This window comes from Leptinotarsa decemlineata, unplaced genomic scaffold, assembly GCF_025532065.1.
Source record: "Leptinotarsa decemlineata unplaced genomic scaffold, Ldec_3_MD MMD2_P_RNA_scaffold_2, whole genome shotgun sequence".
In the NCBI taxonomy this organism is placed as follows: domain Eukaryota; kingdom Metazoa; phylum Arthropoda; class Insecta; order Coleoptera; family Chrysomelidae; genus Leptinotarsa; species Leptinotarsa decemlineata.
In genome coordinates, this window is record NW_027412529.1 from 18,753,488 (window position 1) to 18,776,734 (window position 23,247).

Below are 23,247 nucleotides of genomic sequence, written 5' to 3' on the forward strand. Positions count from 1 at the left end.
AGAAAAATTAAATATCTCTTGAACGGTTAGTTTTTTATATAGGGATTGTTTTATGAAAATGAGTCAAAAACATCTCGGAATTTCGAAGATATCCTAAAACACAGACTGTTCCATTTGAAAGAAAAAGTGAGTCATCGATTCTGAACACCTTACATAACATTTTGGAAATGTTAATCCTACAAGACAATGGAATGAAGTATTTTGATGAATAATAGTTTGTTTTCTATCAAACTTTTGAATATCTAGTTATTTTACATACATACAATCATACGGTATTATATTTGAATTAAGGAAGTTGGTACCATCTTCCGGTATAACCGAAAGTGTTGGAAAAACGCCATTATTTTCATTCGATGGAGCATATTATAAAACCTATATGAATCCCATTTTTTCCCTGAATACGGCTAACCGACGGGCATCGCGCAGTACCCTGTATATACTGAATGATGTTAACAAGTGTATTTGATATAAATCATAAAGAGGTGAATTAGTGGTGGTACGGTTTTGCTCCATTTTTGAGTGTTATGTCCGGTAATTCACCTCTTTTTATTATATATCGTCAGTACCAGACAGGCAGTCCAGTCCTCGATTGAAGACAAATTAACCAAGAAAAGTACTTGATAAAAATAACTGCGTAAACGAAAGTGAGGCATAAGTGGAACCGCCTATTGGTGTGACACACAAGTCAACTTACCGCATACATATCGACTGGTGTTCTGAGTGTTAAAATAAGGGTTTGTGGAAGATTAAGGAAGGGGTTCCACAAAACATTTTTGTAATAAGATTGCACCCATCTATACGTATGGAATCTGTTTGCTCAGAACACCAATCGATATGTATGCGGGTTTCTTTCTCCTGTTGTGTTCTGTGTTTGCTGATCTCTAGTGATTGTTCCATGTCATCTCGATTTTCATCTCAGAGCACAGATTAAATTTAATCTGTGCTAATGCACCTAATGCATCATAATGTACAAGATAGAAATCGTAATGCACAGAAATTTACTCCATCATAACGTCAAACGATACAAATCGCAATTGATTATATAGTACAAGATAGAAACGTACAGCGGCAGAGTATACTCTCAGAAGAGTAATGATATACATAGAGATGCCTTTCTGTTCTTGTTTCTGAAGCCAAATTACTTTATTTATATTTACGACAGTCCTCCGACTAACAGAAATAGATAATACCGGTATTTCGTCGTTTTTGAAAGTTATTTTGGTGATTTGAGTGCTTATTGACCGATATAATCAATTTGTAGTGCAAAAAGTAATTTTGAAGATGGTGAAAACCTGCGTTGTTTGTGGATTTTCGCAATCGTCGCATGTTGATGTAATATTTCACAGGTAAACAACTAATGGAGCATGGGCGTAACTCAGAATTTTTGATCGAATTAATAGTTGATAGTCATTAGAATTTTCTTAATATATTTTCCGCACGTCCTTGGATCCAGTCCAGAGGATTATGTAAACAATTCCGTCAGTCCCTTTGTCAACATTTTACTCTGAGAGAGATGGATATCCTTGTCCTGGTTGTCTACAAATCTCTTGTGTTTATATACGGAGGGCATCTCTACTAATTTTTTATTACTCTGAGAGTAAACTCTGAGGATTTTTATCTCTTTATATATTTTTGACAGTTGATTCTGTTTCATTCATTTCGGATAATTTCTTTATAAGTCGTTTTCATGTACCGTTTGATGATTTTGATGTTAATGGGTGTGTATAAAGGCTTCAAGCTGCCTATAGTTCAATTATTGAGAAATATGATGTTATAAATTTCTCCGTTTTTCACTACCTTAAAAATATTTTTTCATGTCATACTGACCATTTTGTTTCACTGTTAACATGTGACAATTTTCTTTTCTCCATAAAATATTTTCTACTCCATGTAAGTATTTTAAACTTCATTGTATTAACTATTGTTCTTCTTTTATTGTAGAATTTTAAATAATTAGCTGATGAACCTATATACGTTCGAAACATGTACTGATTGATGGTTTTACCGTTCTAACATCTGATGGTGATATTAAATTGTGGAGACGACTTTGAGTTTTTATTCTTCGCAAATCTACTGCACTCCACTTCGAGATATAATGGACTTCTACCAGAGGATAAACATTAAACATAGACATGCGCATGTGCGAACTAGAAGTTCTAACCCAGTCCCTGATCCAGTATTCGAACTATAGATTACCGTTATGGAATAATTTTGAATCAATTGGGAGAAAAACATATCCCAGAAATGATCTAAATGAACCAAAACACATTTTAATAACTGCGTATGATCAAACTGTAACGAACTGAGAACCAAAGAGTACTCTTTGCTGAGAACCAAAACAAACCTAGAGTGTGTAGTCATGTCGAACTCGAACAGTCGTAATCCGACCAGTGTTGTCCTGAGTATTACAATTGTAACATTTCTCTTACAATTTTTGTAATATACAGTTGATTCTGTTTCATTCATTTCGGATAATTTCTTTATAAGTCGTTTTCATGTACCGTTTGATGATTTTGATGTTAATGGGTGTGTATAAAGGCTTCAAGCTGCCTATAGTTCAATTATTGAGAAATATGATGTTATAAATTTCTCCGTTTTTCACTACCTTAAAAATATTTTTTCATGTCATACTGACCATTTTGTTTCACTGTTAACATGTGACAATTTTCTTTTCTCCATAAAATATTTTCTACTCCATGTAAGTATTTTAAACTTCATTGTATTAACTATTGTTCTTCTTTTATTGTAGAATTTTAAATAATTAGCTGATGAACCTATATACGTTCGAAACATGTACTGATTGATGGTTTTACCGTTCTAACATCTGATGGTGATATTAAATTGTGGAGACGACTTTGAGTTTTTATTCTTCGCAAATCTACTGCACTCCACTTCGAGATATAATGGACTTCTACCAGAGGATAAACATTAAACATAGACATGCGCATGTGCGAACTAGAAGTTCTAACCCAGTCCCTGATCCAGTATTCGAACTATAGATTACCGTTATGGAATAATTTTGAATCAATTGGGAGAAAAACATATCCCAGAAATGATCTAAATGAACCAAAACACATTTTAATAACTGCGTATGATCAAACTGTAACGAACTGAGAACCAAAGAGTACTCTTTGCTGAGAACCAAAACAAACCTAGAGTGTGTAGTCATGTCGAACTCGAACAGTCGTAATCCGACCAGTGTTGTCCTGAGTATTACAATTGTAACATTTCTCTTACAATTTTTGTAATATGCGACATCTATAGCAATATTTATCCTGACAAAATATTAAATTCACATGACAGTGGTGTTACAAAATACAATTTTTTATTGATGTAAGATTTCTTTGAAATATTACATAGTTCTAGGTAGAACGAAAGGAACATCTATGTGAGAGTGTATTTCTTACCTCTACTCCCCATTTTTATGACATAGAAATATACCTTGGAAATTTATTGTTTCAAAGATTTTTTGTGGTTCAGAAGTTCACTGAACCTAATCCTCCATCATCACAATAAAACGGAGTGAATTGCGACTTGCAGTTATATATTTCCAAGCGGTACTTGTAAATGACTTTTCTTCCAAAACCATATCGCTTTTCCCAACCAAGTTGTCAACTCCAGGACATGATGTAGACAATCTTCTCGATCTCCGGAAGACGCCAATTCGGTTGAAGAAACAAGCGTCGAGAAGGATGTTGCAGTTTTTGCATTTGGTAACAATGATTTTTTGGATTTATTCTACGTCATTTTTATTTTTCAAAACATTATATTGTTCACATAAAAACAACCAATGAAGTATAGGTATAGGGTGCAAATTGAAAAAAAATCAACTACAAATTCCAAAAGTTATGTCAGTCGACTAATCAATAATTTCAGATTTCGTTATTATTCCGTTTCACCTTCAAAATTTCCCGCCGTGTTACAAACGTTTGATACTCCTATTGAGGACCAGACACAGATAAAAACTTCTTTGCTTTATGACCATACGTCCATGGCACATTTAATTTGACTCCTTTGCTATTGACCATGGTTTGTAAAGCAGTACAAGCAGAGATCCACAATAAGAAATACGCTATCTACTCACATCAAATAAGTTGACGAGTTATGTAGTGTAACTTTACCAATAAGCTCAATGGGTGTAAAACTCTCAACTCAACTATTGTTTCTGATTTTGTCTGCTTACAAAAATCAATCAAAGTAAAATGTGAAAACAGTAAATATAGCTATATTTCGATTTAGGCTCAGCAGTTGGCAACAATGATCTTATTATCGATTTATCGAATATGTTTTACTGATTGATGCCTGCTGAGTTTAGTGATAGAAACAGAGAACAGAGAAGAAGAGTAATGGAGGTATGACGTGTGACTGGTGCACACACAGATCACAACAACTGGTGTGTAAAGAGTGATAACTAAACAGAATTGAATTCCTGGAAGTTTTTTCTTTTTCATAGATTCAGTAGGACAATACGTTATACGAATTGTGCACACTAGTTCATGTTATTGAAAGTGCTAATTGAAACTGCGATACTAGTAACCAGTTTTCTAGTTGACCGACTTCGCCATTTTATTTTAGTTTTCAAAGCTCGTGTACGGGGATGTAATGTGTTGACTAAAAATCATGTTAATGTCCGATTATGTGAACATGCACATGAGAAATAAGTGGAATATTGTTACCAATAAGTAATGTCTTATTGAATTGTATGATGAGTATTCAAGGGTAATCAATAAAATAATAGGACTTCTGTCAAACTGAATATCTAATCGGTTTTCATCATCTGTTTGAGAAACTACTTCTCATTTTACATAAATTGCTATGTCTGTGCACTACAAGTTCAAGTCGGCCCTAGAATATGACACGGTAACTTTTGATGGACTACATATTTCAGTGAAAGATTTAAAGAACGCCATTATACAACAAAAACGGATTGGAAAGAGCACTGATTTTGATTTACAAGTAACAAATGCTCAAACAAAAACAGGTAAGTTAGGATTAACAAAGTGCTGAAAATTGCTCATCCCAAAAATTTTAGTGTACACTGATGAGAATTTCCTTATACCAAAAAATACGTCACTACTAATTGCTAGAATACCAGTGATTCCTCAGAAAACAAAACAGTGGGAGGGTTATGGAGGAGATAATACACCACCTTCAAAGGTGGATGAAGGTGGTCCCATTGCTAAGGCAGTAGATTTGTCTAGCTTGGATGCCCCCGAAGATGATAAAATTAAAGCGATGATGTCTCAGTCTACTCAGGACTATGACCCAAGCAAGTAAGTAGATCTTTAAAATTGTCTTGTCCGGTAAATTTATTCACAGAGGTAATTATCAGGAAAAGGGACTCCAGCTAAATCTGTACTTTTTTCAACTCTACTTATGAATTGTTAGATATTTATTCAGGTAATCGGCTCACGCTGTTTATAATTTTTTATTACAAATCTGAACTCAAAATGTAACTGATTGGATATTGCTTTTACAGATATGGCTATCCAAAAGTCCAAAAATTGACTATTTCAGCAACTCACTTCTGATTATAAAAACTCATGAAATGTCACCTTTTTGTAGTATCATGTACTAAGGAGTCTTACTTGACACTTTCTTTTGCATTCCATACAAAAAGTTTGAATTCATATTTTTATATGAAATTGTATGACACTTTTTCAATGGAAATTTCATTAGTTGCGTTAGCAGTGATTCAAAATTAATCAAGAAAATGAATGCTTTGTTGTCGAATGTATATGAATATCAAAAAATAAGAAATTTCTCCTCCTTTTTTCGTCTTCCGAAGTGTGCCTTCCACAATTCAAAATGAAGCTGAATTTTATGTATTTGTAAGGATAAATAAACAGATTTTGGTATGTTGTAACTGAACATTAAACGGACGTCCATCTTTTCTGTCTTTCGAAATGTGCCTTCCACAATTTAAAATGAAACTGAATTTTGAAAAATTGTATCTACTTGCAAGGATAAATAAACAGGTTTTGATATGTTATAACTGAACATTATACGGACGTCTATCTTTTCTGTCCACAATTCAAACGAAGGCTGAGTTAACAGCCATGAAGAAGCTGCAATTTATGGCAAAGACGGTATGATAGGAAAATCAAGAAATGACATATGTGGGTTATCGGCAATATTGTGTATTTAGTTTCATGTATGAGAGTTTGCAAGTATTCTTCACAAAAATGTCCTCGCTGCATGAGTTTTCATTTATCATTACAGGTGATTTTGATTTGAATTTGACAGTAGACTCTAAAAAAAATATGAGTTTTCAGATTTGCTAAACTCTTTCGAAACTCATGACAGTTGATGAATATACCCGCATAACCAACAGATCGAAAACTTGTATTGTTAACATCATTATCAAATCCCAAGTAAAGTATACTTAGGCTGTTATTGATTACTGCCTTTCTGGCCATAGTGCTCAATTATTCAACATCCACAGACTAATATCAAAAGTGATAATAATTTCATATATAAAAGATCTCTCCTCTCTCTAATATTGGCTTTTGCTTCCATTCAGGCACAGTAAACCATTTCTACTTGTGGGAGTACAGAAGTCTTGCTGTATGCAATACTGCACTCCTTTTTCAAATGCTTCATGAATTGATGGCACTTCTTTCGACGACACACATACACTACAAGTAGAGCAACATAGTTGAAATGAAATATTTCTGACGTGAATGAGAAATGGAATACATTTTTAAGAAAAATTCAAGAACTTTTCAATTTCCCTATTTTCCACAATTGGATATATCTTGCCAGGGGTGTATTTTAGGTATAGGACATTCTTCATGAATTTGATATCTTTTTTTTCGTAGTATCCAAAAATAATAGAATAGTGTATGGTTTCCATTTGAAAAAATCGTGTTTCATCAGTTTTCTCGATGTTATGTTTTAGGTGGAAATTTCGACTGCCCTGTAAATTATTTCCGAAAATTCGATGGACCTGTGCATGACTTGATGCTTAAGGTGTGATTCTGTGAAATTTCACATTTTCAACTGTTACTGTCTATGAGTTATGATTTATTCGGAGTGGTGCTGTAATTGTCAAATTTTTCAGAAAAAATTTAATGTCTCGAAAACTAACAAATTTGGATATGTGCATTGTTACACAAAGTGGGCCTAAAATGTGCTGAGAAATTCAAAAATGTAATAAAATACAGGGTGTCCCATTTGAAATAAAGAAGTTGCCCCCAACTTTCGGTATAACGGAAAGAGACCGGAAGTTGAAAATATTTTAGTTGTGAAGGCTATTTTGTAAAACCCACTACCACCCTGTATAAATGATTTTCCTGAAATCTTTGAAAACACCAGCACCAGACTTATCGGTTATGCTGATGATTCCAATTTCTTCTCACCTTTTGACTGATATATGAATTTGGAAAGTACTCGTAATATTTTTTATTCAAAATGAGCTTATTTTGATCACAGCCAAAACTAATTGTATAGTTTTCAGAACAATTAATATCTCCATCATTTTTCCAGAGTTTGTGAACATGGGCCCTGAAAAGTTATATTTTTCATCATGTACAAAAATGTTAGGCGTCTATCACGTTGACAAATTTTTTGCTAGCAAAAAAACTTGCTAGCAAATGTTATGCATTTAGAGTTTCAAGATGTCACTTGAATACAGCTGCACTAAAAGCAGCATATTATGGAAATATCTTTCCTTTCCTTAAATACGGAGTTATGTTCTGGCTGGAAGTACTCACTTGGATCCGTGGAATACACATAAGTAAGACTATAGACGCGAGCAAGTGAAGCCTGAAATTCGGCGCCGAAGGCAGATCCGTACTTGCATTAAGTTTAAATACAAATATAGAATCGTATGAATTGTTATGGATTGAATGTAAATAAATATCATATTAAGACATTAACACCTCTATTTGATTTTTATCGATACATATCTAAAGTAAATGGTAAAAATAGGATTCATATTCAATATATTAAATATTTACTGGAACAAAAAATTTGTTGTGCCTTGGAAAGGATCAATTCATTATAAAGCTGTCTTTTTGTTTCTTCAAAATTAGTCTTCTTTGCTATTAAATTGGTTCTGATATCTAATACAGGGATAATCAACAATGATTTACATTTACTGGAGAACACAGTTAATGAAGATCTCTCTAATTACTCAAATTGGCTTGCGCATAATGAACTCTGCAAAAACCGTTTACATGCTATTTAATAAAAAAAATAGAATTTGTGGAAATATGGAATTGAGAATAAATAACTTACCCTTAATGAATGTTGCAAAAACCAAGTATTTGGGATTCATAATAGATGATAAACTGGTTAGGACACAGAACATATTAATGATGAAATTGTACCAATGTTAGGAGCTCTATATAGGTGTTCCAGTTACTTGAGTTTCAATAATAGATACTTGGTTTACAATCCATATATATTGGCAAATCTTAGGTATCTGTTAATCATGTGGGGTAATTGTGGTATTACTAATTTCGAAGGCTACAAAATAAATCAATGAAAATATTATTTCAAATTCCATTTCGAACCCACACAAATGATTTATTCTCACAGACTGAACTACACCCAATTGAATATGTACTTAAACTTGAGCAATGCAATAACATAAATAAAATAAAAAAAACAAAAGGATCAGAAGCAACAAGGATCTAATAGTCAACAACCAGTTTTATGAGTATAATACAAGGGGTAGAAATGACTTACACCTGAGCATGGTAAGAACGAACAAAGGATTATACCATCCTTTTACACAGGCTATAAAAGTCTTCAATGAATTATATCTGTCCATATACGTAAGTTGCCGGGCTATAGTTCATTCATCAAGAGGTTTAAAAGAACATCTGAGCCTCTAGGCACATGTCTGATGCGTTACTACTATGAGCTTTGTAGTGGTTATCTAGTTTTTGTGTTTCACTTGTCATGTTGAATGTTTGTGAATCCTGAGACCAGCATTTTTTCTGATTAGGGAGAATAACAACATATTTCATATTTATAGTGTCCCTAACTATGTTGAACTGTACGATTTTATATTTTTTAAATAAAAAAAGGCGGGTGAACGATAGCTGCTTCCTATTAGGGATACAAAAAATGTTTCGGAAAAAAGTTGAAAACATTAATGAAAGCTATGTTTCAATAATTATTACTAATATACAGGGTAAGGTGTCCAATTAATGTGTGACAGACCAAACTGTTTTTTTAATAGAATACTCTAAATATTTTCACTCAATTGAATTTCTTGGGCAAGGTGCACAAGTATGGTTTAGGTTTATATAGGGTGGGTCAGAAATTATAGTGAAATTTATTTCAAAAATTGGTTCATTGAGGATATTATTCTTTCATTTCGTCTTCATAAGTTTACCAAACGTCGCTTTTTCTATACAGGGAAAAACAAAACTCGGGATCACTTTTTTTCTCAGTTTTTTCTAATGAAACACCCTGTACCTAGGCTATCCCAGAATAGTCCATACTGTGAGCTTTCAGAAAATGTAGGGATCGACTTCTTTATTTCCATTGGAAATGTATCAAAGTCTTGACGAAAGTATGAAAAAGTCATTACATAGAAACAATAACTTTCTTTTTATTCAGTGCTGGACCAAACAAGTAGCAAAATGAAAGCAAACAATTTTAAAATGAATCATCTAAACGAACAATTCGTTCAGGCCAGTCTCAACTCCCTACACTGTAGGTTAATGGAGTGACAGCTATCAGAAAACAACTACTCCCCTGGCTAATACCACGAAGGGCGTTGGATTATATTTGGCAGGAGTCAGTGCAGGATTCTTCATTGAAGTTATTCCTGCTGTTGGCGATACAACTGCCGCAATAGATTTTCAATTATTGGAACTTCAGTGAAGAACCCTGCACTGACACCTGTCGGATATAATCCAACGCCCTTCATGGTATTAGCCAGGGGAGTAGTTGTTTTCTGATAGGTGTCAGTTCATTAACCTACGGTGTAGGAATTGAGACTGGCCTGGACAAATTGTTCAACGCCTCCAGAAAATTCAGAACAATTGTATACGGTTCTCTTATGGTGTAAGAAAGTTTGATCATATCTCAGCTAAATTTGAGGAATCTGATTGGCTCAAACTGATTAAAATTAGGCAACCGCACCTTCTTGTTGCAACTCACAAATTGATCTCTCAAAAGAAACCTTACTATTTATTTGAAAGATACGCAACATTTGAAACAAAGAGTCACTCTAAAACCCGAAATCGTGATAAATTCATCATTCTCAAACACTCCACAGCTTGTTTCACCCGAAGTTTCTTATATAATTCAGTTTTCCTCTGCAATGCACTTCCCAGCGAGTTCAGAAACCATACGTTATATAACTAACTAGGTTAAGTTCAAAAACAGCTTAAGCTGAACTTCGCCTTTCATCATTATTTTTGTTTTTTTATATTATTATATTGATGAATAAAGCCGATTAGATGATTTGATTTATAACCAGTCTTCAAGTATGCCCACTGACTATATATGAAAAATTTTAAAACGCACAAATTTACATTAGACGTTCAAACAATCTTCCATTTTGAGCTATGCGTAAATGTAGTTAGTATATCAACAATTTCCCTTCGAACTTCAATTATAATTGATCTACTAAACCAGAAAACTTCTCTAATCCTATTATTCATGTCTTCTGGTGTCGTTGGTTTCTCTTGATAGACCTCTCCTTTGACGTATATATATATATATATATATATATATATATATATATATATATATATATATATATATATATTATATATATATATATACATACCAAAAATTTTTGATGAATTATTTCAGAAGAAATCTCTATAAATTTTTTCATTCAGAGGCCCATTAAAGAAATATGGTCCTATGACCCGATTCCAATTATGCTCCCCCAAACAAACTTCTCTCAACCAATAGGGCATATTATGTCTATTTACCGTAACATCACTTTTAAACACGACTAAAAACAACATATTTCAAATATTCGGTTCTTTGCAAGTTGAATTCAATAAATTTTCGCAATACTGAACTCTAGAGTTCTTGATGTAATAAAATTCGGTATGAGAATAAACTTAATTTTTGATCTACATTTATACTTTTTCAATACTTTTTCTATATTTAACATTGTATTTCTTGGACTTGGTCAATAAGATGCAAATCTTCGGACAATAAAGTGTATTTTGATTTGATTTGATCAACATTTTATTCATGGAAGTATGACTTGAAGTCAAACTCTCTTGCAATTTGCCTTGTACTTACATAAATAAGGATTTTCAACTGTTGAAAGCACCACCGATGATTCATTTTCTTCATTTGTTAAAATTTTATTTACTACTTGCCTTTTCTAATGCTTGACACATTACTCCAGTAGCTTGACAATCGGTTTGTCCTTTGTTATCATAATATAATTATTTTTATTTATTTGTGGAGTACTTTGTAGATAGGTGTGTATATATATATATATATATATATATATATATATATATATATATATTGATGCAACTAATTTTCCTTTATTTTGAGTATTTCAATAATAAATTCTACAAAAAGGATTTGAAGCTTTATATCTTATATTAATTATCTGCGAGCGCTTTTGACAGTTGGTAGTACTGTCATCATCTGGCACTCCTCAAACTGAACTGGTCATCCTGTTGTCTGTCTCTTTATACGGTCAGAGCGTCTTAACTCAGGTATTTCAGGTACTTTAGGTAAATTTGCCTGTATTTGTTCTGCATCAGGTACTCTTGTTACTTTATTAAACGAAACCATACACATTCCTAGAGAAGATCTAACATGAAGAAGAGTACCTGATGCAGAACAAATACAGGCAAATTTACCTAAAGTACCTGAAATACCTGAGTTAAGACGCTCTGACCGTATAAAGAGACAGACAACAGGATGACCAGTTCAGTTTGAGGAGTGCCAGATGATGACAGTACTACCAACTGTCGAAAGCGCTCGCAGATAATTAATTGAAGATATAAAGCTTCAAATCCTTTTTGTAGAATTTATTATTGAAATATATATATATATATATATATATATATATATATATATATATATAAATCGAGAAAGGTTTAATGCAGTCAAGCTACTAGAAAATAATTTCATAAAATTCAAAATATGAATAGATAAGTATTTTCTGATCATTCCCATATTGATTTCAATTTAAGAGCCACCGGTAGACAGCTGTTTCAGTCTATTGGGCATCGTCAGTACCGGGCAGGCGGTCCTCGATTGAAGACAAAATGTGAAAAACCAGAAAAGTACTTGGTAAAAATAACTGCGTAAACGCAAGTGGAACTACCTATTGGTGTGACGCCCAAGACAACTTGACAAGTTTTTATGTCAGTATTGGTGGTTTGACCAACCAACCGACAACTGCGGTAGCAGAAATTTGGTAAGCTAACCTGAAATGCCACCGGTAGACAGCTTCAATCGAGGACCGCCTGCCCGGTACTGACGATGCCCAATAGGCTGAAACAGCATTTACTCTCAAGATAAACGAATGAAAAATGGCGTTTTTCAACTGAACAAATCAGAAAATTACATAGCATGACAGACTTTCCTTAGCAACGGAACTGGTAATATAATTGAAAAAGGTGTATGGAATTGAACAATCATGTCAACGTCAAACCTATAACTTTCACTGTGCACACAATTAACATCTATATTAATAATATATAATAATAATATAATATATTACAGGGTATGCCTTACATTGTTCTGCAACATACAAACATAAAATGCAACACCGTCAGACAGATTGTACGATCATTAAATTTAATATTAATTTAATTTAATATTACATTATGATCTCCATGTATGTATATACAGGGTGTAACTGAATAAGTGTAAAACATTTAAGGAAGTGATTCCTCATCGAAAAAAAAGATAGAATCTTTCATGTAAAGAAACTTCATTGGAGCATCCCTTGTTAAGATACAACCCCTTAAACGGGGTACATAAAATTTGTATAACAATTTTTCACAAGCACTGAAAAAGTTATAATATTGAAATTAACCTGACGTTTTGTACTACCAAAAAGACACTTAGCCAGTAATTTATTTGGTTTACCCCATGGTTGTAAGGGGTGGAAAACGCAACCCCTAAAATTTATTTCCAATGTAACTTTTTGTCTCATATTTGTTTACCATTCAATACAATTTCCGATAGCCTGTTTCATTCTAAACAAAAAATGTCTCTTGGATTTTTTGCCCAAAATAAACTAGTTCGTAGCAAAAAATTATTTTAGGAACAACTACAGAGATACATCGTCATAAGTGCGAACTGGATTTATTGTTATTTTGTAATTAGTACGTGCATTAAACGATTAAAGGGTAATAAAACTAATTTATCAATAACAAAACACACAACATGTAGAAATCATAGTAAATGTTCAATATGTCTACCTTCAGACATTACGCATGCGTCTAGACGTCGGCGCATTGAGCCACGTATTCGCTCAAATATTCCTGGAGTCTCGCTGATTACCCTGCACGCATCGATGATGCGGTTTCTTAAGTCCTCTACATCGCGAACAGGAGTACAATAAACCAAATGCTGTAAATGGCCCCAAATAGAGAAATCGAGAAGTCTGAGATCCGGGGATTGAGCGGGCCAGTTCTGTGGTCCTCCTCGACCTATCCACTGATTTGCATATGTTTCAGTTAAATGCTGACGTGCTACTCGACTAAAATGGGTGGGAGCCCCATCATGCATAAAAAACATATCCCTTCTGACGCCCAAAGGAACTTCCTCCAGCAGTACTGGATGCACTTCTCCTAAAAATTGAACGTATGCCTCACCATTTAATCGAGGAGGTAGAAAATGAGGCCCAATTAAATCATCCCCAATAACTCCGAGCCACACATTAAGAGAAAACTGTTCTTGATGGTTAGTTTCGACAATAGCGTGAGGGTTTTCATCAGCCCATATGTGGTAATTATGAAAATTAATAATCTTGTCGAGAATCCACAGACATTCGTCTGTGGATTCTATTGTCTTCAGAAAGTCACAATTTCTTCTAATCATTTCCAGCATCCAATTGCAAAATTCAAGTCGGTTCGGAAAGTCTCGCGGTAACAGTGCCTGTACTCGTTGCAGATGGTAAGGGTATAAGAGTTGTTCCTTTAAAATTCTAAATACCTTCATATGATCAAAGTTTAGCTGGAAAGCAATCTTTCTAGTACTGGTAGTAGGTTGTTCTTCAATCAAATTAAGTACTGCTTCCTCAAGCTGTGGTGTTCGTACTTCTCGATGGCGACAACAATCCTGTGTTCTTTTGCTGAATGAACCATATTCTCGTAATCGTTGATGAAGTCGAGCAAATATTCTATGTGAAGGATGCTGCCATTTCAGCATATCTTCTAGAAGCTTCTAACCCATTCCCCTGCGACAGACCGTAAACGTAATGCATATCAGCCATTTCCTCATTTGTGTTTGCCATTTTAATAACAAGTGAATTATTAAAGTAACAAATTAAGAACAGAACAACAACACACAATTAGTATTAATTCAATTTCGAAAATTCACAAACTGACAGCGTCATACCAATTTAATTGTCACTATCGCTAATAGCGACCTACTAGATAGATTATGTTCGTATTTATGACAATGTATCTCTGTAGTTGTTCCTAAAATAATTTTTTGCTGCGAACTGGTTTATTTTGGGCAAAAAACCCAAGAGACTTTTTTTGTTTAGAATGAAACAGGCTATCTGAAATAAATTTTTAAATGGTAAACAAATAATAAGACAAAACGTTACATTGGAAATAAATTTCAGGGGTTGCGTTTTCCACCCCTTACAACCATGGGGTAAACCAAATAAATTTCTGGCTAAGTTTCTTTTTAGTAGTACAAAACGTTAGGTTAATTTCAATATTGTAACTTTTTTAGTGCTTGTGAAAAAAATTGTTATATACATTTCATGTACCCCCTTCAAGGGGCTGTACCTTAACAAGGGATGCTCCAATGAAATTTCTTCATATGAAAGATCCTATCTTTTTTTTGATGCGGAATCGCCTTCTTAAATGTTTCACACTTATTTAGTTACACCCTGTATATGTAAAAACAAAAAGCAGAAAAACAAATTTACTGCCTTGGTTACTTTCATTGCCTCGGGAATGTAATCCTAGCCGTGGCAGTTGATCTATTACTTCCCTGCCTAGTTATACAAATAACTGATATGTGTGATTGATGACTTGTTTACTTTATGGTAATTCATGATCACTTGAATGAAATGCCACTTTTGTCTAAATACTACTGGTAAATTTTATTTATACGACCGGTTTCTCGGGTTTGACCCCATTATCAAGTATATATCAAGTTTAATACTTGATAATGGGGTCAAACCTGACCGATCGTATGAATGAAATTTACCAGTGGTATTTAGACAAAAGTGTTTTTATTCATTTCATTTAAGTAAACAAATAACTATTATATTCTTGTGCATCATGCATTCATTCTGTATCACTATGTGTAATCGAGGACAATAAAGCAGATTTATTTTTTTTCTTTCTTTATATTTGAGCTCATCTTATTCTCAGTTCCTTTAGAAAACGTAGAATTAATGAACCGTTTCATTTTTGTTCAGTTGGAGTTTATTTCTGTATATTCAGCTTTCCATGAAAAGAAATAAGCCATGCTGTTTCATTAACATCAGTAACAACTTTTTTTCAATATTGATAGGTTTAACGGATTTACTAACATTTTCAAAAGAATACAATAAACTAAAATAATTGATAATCTTAACCCTTATATAATAAACTAATAAAAAACCGTGATGTATAGATATATAAGGGTTAACATTATCAATTTTTTCAGTTTATTGTATTCATTTGAAAATGTCCCTATAGGATGAAACTGCAGTAACATTAGTAACAAGTACAAGTGGTATAAAAACATAGGAAGTTTTATTTCTCAATTTTCATGAAAATCTTTGGGAGTTTATGTGAAAGTTATTTGTCAGTGCAACTGCAAAGGAGGATTTTTCTTCTAATATAAAATAACAAAAATATAAAGATAATTGATGAGCTTAGTAAATGAACAATGCAAGTGACATTTTTAAACAACCGGAGTTATTTTGAAAGAAAAACATCACTCTGACTAGTCTTAGTTGGGAGGTTTTTAGTGGGAAAATTGTTATGTGCATGACTAAAAGCTAGGTCATTGGTGGGAGAATGTGTTTCAACTAGGAATAACTGAGCTAAACTTCATCTATTTATATTTCCATAGTTTACTACTGAGATTTTCTGAAATTCGAGTGGTAAATGAATGAAAATCCAGGGATGATTTCAAAAATATGTATGACTTCCATCTTTCATTTTTTGAAACCTACTTTCTTGCGTAACTGAGATGAGAGTTGAGTTACAATGCCTATTAATTCAACTTAAATGCTTCACATATTTTCACTAATATCAGTTATGAACTATTGATAACAGATTTTACTATAAATACTTAAGTTCAATTCCTCAAAATGAATCTCTTTTTTGCTGGATTGGTAGGTAGAACATTGTTGCACCGTATATGACCATTTTGTGGAATATCCTTGATTTATGGAGAGTAGTTTCTTTTGTAGTTTTTACCTGATATAGTTTTTTGAATATAGTTTTTATGATTTTCTTCTTTTGCTTTTTTGGTTCCTCTGTTTAGTCCTCAAAAACGTTGTTGGTTTGACGTGTCGGTTTTTTTTAGTCTTGTGTAAAGTATGTTGTTCTCTTACTCTTCATTCTCAACATTATTTATAAAAGTTATTTCCAAGTGGTGACAACTCAATAATCATTATAATTGTGAAACTAATCAGAGTTTAACACTGTAGCATCAGTTTAGTAGTGATAATCATATATGTTTTTTCCAGTTACTTGAAAATTCGAGGATCCAACCAAGTAGGAAACGTACCACCAAATTATAAGTGCTACAAGTGTCACCAAGGAGGACATTGGATCAAAGACTGTAATTTTGCTCAAGGACCAGTAAGTATTTATTACAGTAATTGAAAAAAAATTAAGGAAGTTGAATATTGAATGGTTCAATGAATCCCTTGAGAAATATGTTGCTTCAGTCATAATATTTTAAATTTCAATTAATATCTTGTAAAAACTTTCAAGTCATACTATTTGAGATTGCCAGATCAGTTTTAATCAGGATGCTGTAAATTAAATAATATAGTAATGAGTATTGGAAAGAGTATTTTCAATATTTAACTCTTTTTCAGCATTTAATAAAAGATAATTTTTTAGGACCCAGTGGAAATCAGAAAGAGCACCGGTATACCTAGAAGTTTTATGGTAGCTGTCGAAGGTCCGCAAGTCCCAGGAGCCATGATGACCCCTAATGGACAGTATGCTGTTCCTCTAGTGGATCATCAGGCATATAACCAGAAAGTTGTCCCCACTCCAGTTCCTGAACCAAAACTTGATATACCAGAAGACTTGGTGTGTAGTATTTGTTCAGATCTTTTGACAGATGCTGTTATGATTCCATGCTGCGGCAATTCCTTCTGCGACGAATGTATTCGAGGAGTGTTACTAGAAAGCGAGGACCACGAGTGTCCTGATTGTCATGAGAAAGACATTTTACCAGACACCCTCATCCCCAATAGGTAAAATATTGACTAGTTCTTCTAATTTTAGGATTATTTTACATTTGTGTGTTTATGAGTTGAACAAATTTATGGGTTGAACCAACTTTGTGTTTTATTGTGTAAGTTCGGAGTAAACCATTGAGAGCATGGGCCAATATATTCGAATCATGATAGGTTCTTATTCAGGAATGTAATCTCTACTTTTATTTTATAGATTTTTACGGAAATCGGTTGCCAATTTCAAGAACACTACAGGATATGTTAAGAAACAGGTATACAAAGAACCAGATAATACTGGAAATACTAAGTTGAGTCCCGTAAAAGGGGTAAGTGAGATATATTTATAAACATTTCAATATATTTTTCAATTTATCAATATCATTTGATGTAATGAAAGATTGAAAGACAATTTTAAAGTCAATCGACATTTCCCAGGTTTTACTAACTATTTTTTTATGAAAAATTAGATGATTAGTCGACCTCTGTGGAAATATGGCTTGTTGTATGTGTGATTGATGACTTGTTTATGTTGTGGTAATTCATGATCACTTTAATGAAATGAATAAAAACACTTTTGTCGAATTACCACTAATTGATTTTATTTATAGGACTGGTTTCAGGTTTGACCCCATTATCAAGTACTTGTGATATACTGTTTGGCTTGAGAATAGTTATAAAGAGTTCACTTATCAATTGCCGCAACCCAATAGTGAAAAAAAGTTTTATATATATATATATATATATATATATATATATATATATATATATATATATATATATATATATATATATATATATATATTGGGGTTTTTATTAATATTGTTAATTTATTTGGTACCTACTATAATTACCACGATTATTACTCCGTTTTCATAAGGCCCTCCTAATGACTACAACGATTAGGTAAATTACGATATTGCAAAGTTTTAATGAAATAAATAAAAAATGTGTATGAATATTTTAACTAATTCTACTAAGAATTTTTCTTTCATTCTTAACCCTCTCAAAAATTAATAAGCACGCCCCCGATTTGCTGTCAACTGAGCTTACTTCTACTCTCAATCATTGTTGGTTTTAGTATAGTTTTAATCTTCCTCTTGAAGATGATCACTTGGTGATCGAAACACGTGTCGAGGTGTAAAAATAACGATTTGGTGTTGGGAAAAAACTCCAGTAATACCCATTATCAAGTATAAAACTGAAATGTGAAGTTTGAAAACTCTGTTATATTGGGAGTTTTCAGGTAAGATGTAAGGACAGGTATTTGAAAGACAGGTAGTTGGGCGAACCAGGATATCAACTTTAAAATTCAACACTGAAAATTCTAGGGGTTGTTAAACTTATAAATTCTAGAGAGGAGACCGAAATAAATCGAGTTGCTTGTTTAGGGGTATATACTTCTGGTTTTTAATTGATTTGTTGATTTCCATGGCTTCCAACAAATTAATTTTTTTCCTTTTATTACATATGTGTAGGATTTTGAGGTTACTTATCTTCTGTTTTGATTCTTAAAAGTGTTCGTACATTGTAGATTTTTTGTCCAAACAGACGTGTTCACGCAGCCTTATGTCAAAATTTTTACCGGTTTCTACTGCAGGGCATTTGCCACACTCTATTCTATATTCACATTTCAGTTTTATACTTGGTAATGGGGTCAAACCCAAAACTGGTCATATAAATAAAATCAACTAGTGATAATTAGACAAAAGTGTTTTTATTTATTTCATTAAAGTTTGTTGTAGTTCTCAATGACATCTAGGTTAATTGCTTTCAGAAAAAAATGTTCTTCAATAATACGACTTCTGAGTGAAATGCAAATTTCAATGAAAGCTACTGACAATTTCACAAAAAACCAAAAAAATTGCCGCATTTTTATTTTACATTGTTTGGGTTGTTATTGTCCATGACTCACACCTTCGAACCATTAACAATTTACCATAATCATAACTCATCTCCTCTACTTGTGATGCACTGTTTGGAACCTTTGGTGTAGTAATGAACATTATTGGAGTTTTATCCCAATCCCAAATCGTTATTTTTAACGATGTGTTTTTTAACGCGTGTTTCGATCACCAGGTGATCATCTTCAAGAGGAAGATTAAACTCCAGTAATACTTTCTTCCTCTAGGCCATACAGATGAGCAAAACTATCAATTATTTTCAATGAGTCCTGAGAATTTCCTATTGAAAATATAATCTCAAACGTTAAATTGATCATTGACCCCTTCCCAAATAATTCTAATCCTCCAGAGAGTGCCAACACTACTAATAACATCTATGGAAGGTTGCAAAGTCACATGGTGCCTTATCAGTTATCTGCAAAGTTGAAGGTTTAAAAAATTGTTAACTCGGCGAACTTCATCTTATTTTGAAATTTCAAAATGGAAAATTATCATTGAAGGTTGCTTTTTCTACACATTCCAAAGTGAAAGCAAACAAACATTTTGCTGGTCCGTTGCACACTAACCCTGTTTTGACGGAACAACTGCATTAGTCATACTTGCGGATACACCAATTTTGATTCTGGGTGATTTCAATCTTTCCAATGCTATATGGATCCACGTTCATTTATGCTCTTCAGCCACACCACTTGTTTGCTCAAGCAGGTCAAAAATCATCGCAGTTGATGTTGTTTCTAACATTTGTAGTAATGTGCACCTTTCACAATTTATTTCAGATAAATAACATTCACAATGATGGTTCCATTTTCGATTTGGTTGTAACTAAAAACACACTCTATACAAACTCCGATGAACATTTGATGACTCCACACAAATATCCTCCTTCATCAATTAGTATCAACCTACTTTTAATGTAACGCCAATGGCCGATGAATATTATTATGTCTATATAGATTATCTCTCAAACATCTTGGACGTAGGTGGACCAGGTTCATGCCTTTACTCGTACACATATTTTTCCGAGACGTTTGATAAAGTCAACCATACTCGAATAATAAAAAAAAATCGAACATATGAGAGTTTGTTGAAATCTCCTATCTTGGATACAAAGTATCTCTCCAATCGTGTACAGATAACTCGAGTTAACGGATTTAAATCTTCTGGAAGTTTAGTACCTTCCGGTATTCTCCAAGAATCCCATTTTGGACCATTGCAGTTCAATGTTTTTATGGAAGACATTCAGTACTGTTTATCTAATGTTTAATTTCCAAGCTTCGCTTGAATACCAGGGCAAAATGAATCAACTTTGTACTTGGTGTTTTGATTGGCTTCCGGGTTCTGCCATTGTCTTCTTTGGTTATAATCTCTGATGACTGCAGCAGTCATCGTCATTGCCGCCAGCTGTGAAAACCTACATTCCTATATTTCTACTTGGTGTTCTGTGAATGGTATGGAGCTTGATACACGTAACTGCCATTCCGTAATGTTTAGCCGCAAACATATTAATCTAAAGAAATGAACTTTGAATGTTTAAGCCCGTCTCGGATATACCTACACAGTAGATCTATCAGAAAACAACTACTCCACTAGCTAATAACACGAACGGCGTTGGATTATATCCGACAGGCGTCAGTGCAGGAATCTTCACAGAAAATGTCCTGCATATGCAATAGGCATCGACCTAAAGTCAATGATATTCCATAATTGGAAATCGAAATTCTTTCACAGCATTTCATTCCACGTCTTAACATAACGACGAACATAAAAAATGTCACTCCATCTAGTGGACGAGGTACTAACCAACTGCATATCCGAAATTTGCCCGATTCCTCTGAATAAGGAAAAAAACTTTCTTATTAGTTAGTGGGCTATGTTTCGAAGCATAGCCAATTATGGAATATCATTGACTTTAGGTCGATGATGGTCACTATCTTGAACTGACGAGTGGCACTCAATTATGATACGAAATTAAAACACTTGTGTACTTCTAGACACATCACTTTCATTTCGGCCCCACATATCATTTACTGTTTAGTCTCTCAAAATGCTTTGCATGCCAGTAAGAACTCATCTTGAATACCTTTCCTCCGTATGCAACCCCACATCCTTTTTTATTGTATTAAGTGAAATGGGTTTTTAAACCCGTGAATAAATAAATGAATAATGGAAAACTGGGAATTTATAGATATCCAGAGCAAAAATATATATCAACTTGGCATTATCGGCAGATTTTTGAGCTCTTGACGAAGTTAAATCTGGCAAACACTTACCCCACATTACATAATGTCAGTTCATTTGAATGAAATTATGTTCTACCCAATGTATTGTTATTTGAAACTTTTATGTGAAACATTTTTTGATAATTTCACTCTTTCATCTCAAACTATTAATGGAATCTCGATGTGACACACACTTTATAGGGAACAAGAAAATACTTTTTTTGACTTTCTGCTGCCCTATCATTATACAGAAAGTGGAAAAATCCTAAGAAAAAAAAAATTAATACATCAATGAAGACTCCTCACAAGAAGTGTAGTCATGACATGCTGAGGTTTCTTGCAGATAAAAACTGGAATAAAAATTCATCTGATTTTCAAACATGAACATTAAATCGCACAGAAATTACAGAAATGCTATATAATGTTTTTAACGTTCCTGATGATGAAGTATAAAATAAAAAGGTAGTTTCACCAAGAAAATATTTCATTTCAAATTAAATATAGGGCAATATGATCCACATAATAATAAACAAACTAGAGTTTTGAATGCTACATTTCACAATTCAAAATTATTCACTCTGTGATTCATTATTACTGCTATTGAGCTGCATTTTCATAATAATAACTATTTCAGCTCACGCCACCTCCACGTGAAGTTGCTCCTATAACAGAAGTTGAAACGGAACAAAAACCTGTCATTTCAGAGGCTGACTCCACAGAATCTGCCACGACTAGCAAAAATTCTGAGTTTCTCAAGGTAAGATTTATGATATAAATAATCCAACATTAATGATACATATAATGAAAGCGTTTACCTGAGAAATAGATTGTACAAGAAACTTGAAAAAGTTACTTATATGAAGTAAAAACTCCCACACTTGATTTTGCCACTAAAAATATATTATTCCTTTTCACACAGATATTTTAGTGTATGAGGTGAAAAACATGTATGCAGTCAGAAAGATCTACTACGTCTATTCAAAAACTAAGGGGAATGTTCAAATGTCACGGGCTACGTACATTTAGTTATTGATTTTTTATTTTTTTTATTAGTACACTTGTATAGAAAGTACGTTCACAATTTCAACTGTTTAGCATGTTTAATTTGTTAATGACATCCATAAAAGTTAGTGAATTAATGAATACGTTTATTTAGGAAATCCTAATATACATACAATAATAATAATAAATCTGTAAACAATAATAATATGTCCATAAACAACAATAATAATAACTAATAACTAGATTCATACATATGACTGTAACCTAACAATGTTGAGAAATAAAATAGAAAAAGAAATAAAATTCAAAGTCATTTAACCTAGATAAGACTATATTAACAATTTAAAACATACTGATACATGATAATAAATGTTATTTAAGACTGCTGATGTTCTGCATCATTCAATCTTTTCCTACAAAATTGTGTTGGTTTTAATATAGTTGGTTAGTTTAAATTTAAATATATAAATACTTTCGCTTTGTTTTATGTCTCTTGGCAGCTTATTAAAATGGTTTAAACCTTTATAAAACAATATTTTCATTAAGCTGGTTAATCTGCGTTTTGGCAAGT

The 23,247-nt window shown here is 33.0% G+C and overlaps 1 protein-coding gene across 3 annotated transcripts in view; it reads left to right on the forward strand.

The window, feature by feature from the left end:
- The first annotated feature begins 4,336 nt into the window (after positions 1-4,336).
- The window catches only part of snama (something that sticks like glue), a 71,224-nt gene continuing 52,313 nt past the window's right edge, over positions 4,337-23,247 (forward strand). For 2 of the 3 annotated variants that reach the window (XM_023167205.2, XM_023167212.2), the window contains exons 1-6: positions 4,337-4,981; positions 5,033-5,273; positions 16,829-16,943; positions 17,211-17,572; positions 17,769-17,880; positions 22,309-22,431. In XM_023167205.2, coding sequence (XP_023022973.2) covers positions 4,816-4,981; positions 5,033-5,273; positions 16,829-16,943; positions 17,211-17,572; positions 17,769-17,880; positions 22,309-22,431 — 1,119 coding nt within the window. In that variant the 5' untranslated portion in view covers positions 4,337-4,815. Of the gene's footprint in view, positions 4,982-5,032; positions 5,274-16,546; positions 16,677-16,828; positions 16,944-17,210; positions 17,573-17,768; positions 17,881-22,308; positions 22,432-23,247 lie in introns of those variants that run through there. The other variant, XM_023167219.2, reaches the window with a different exon arrangement.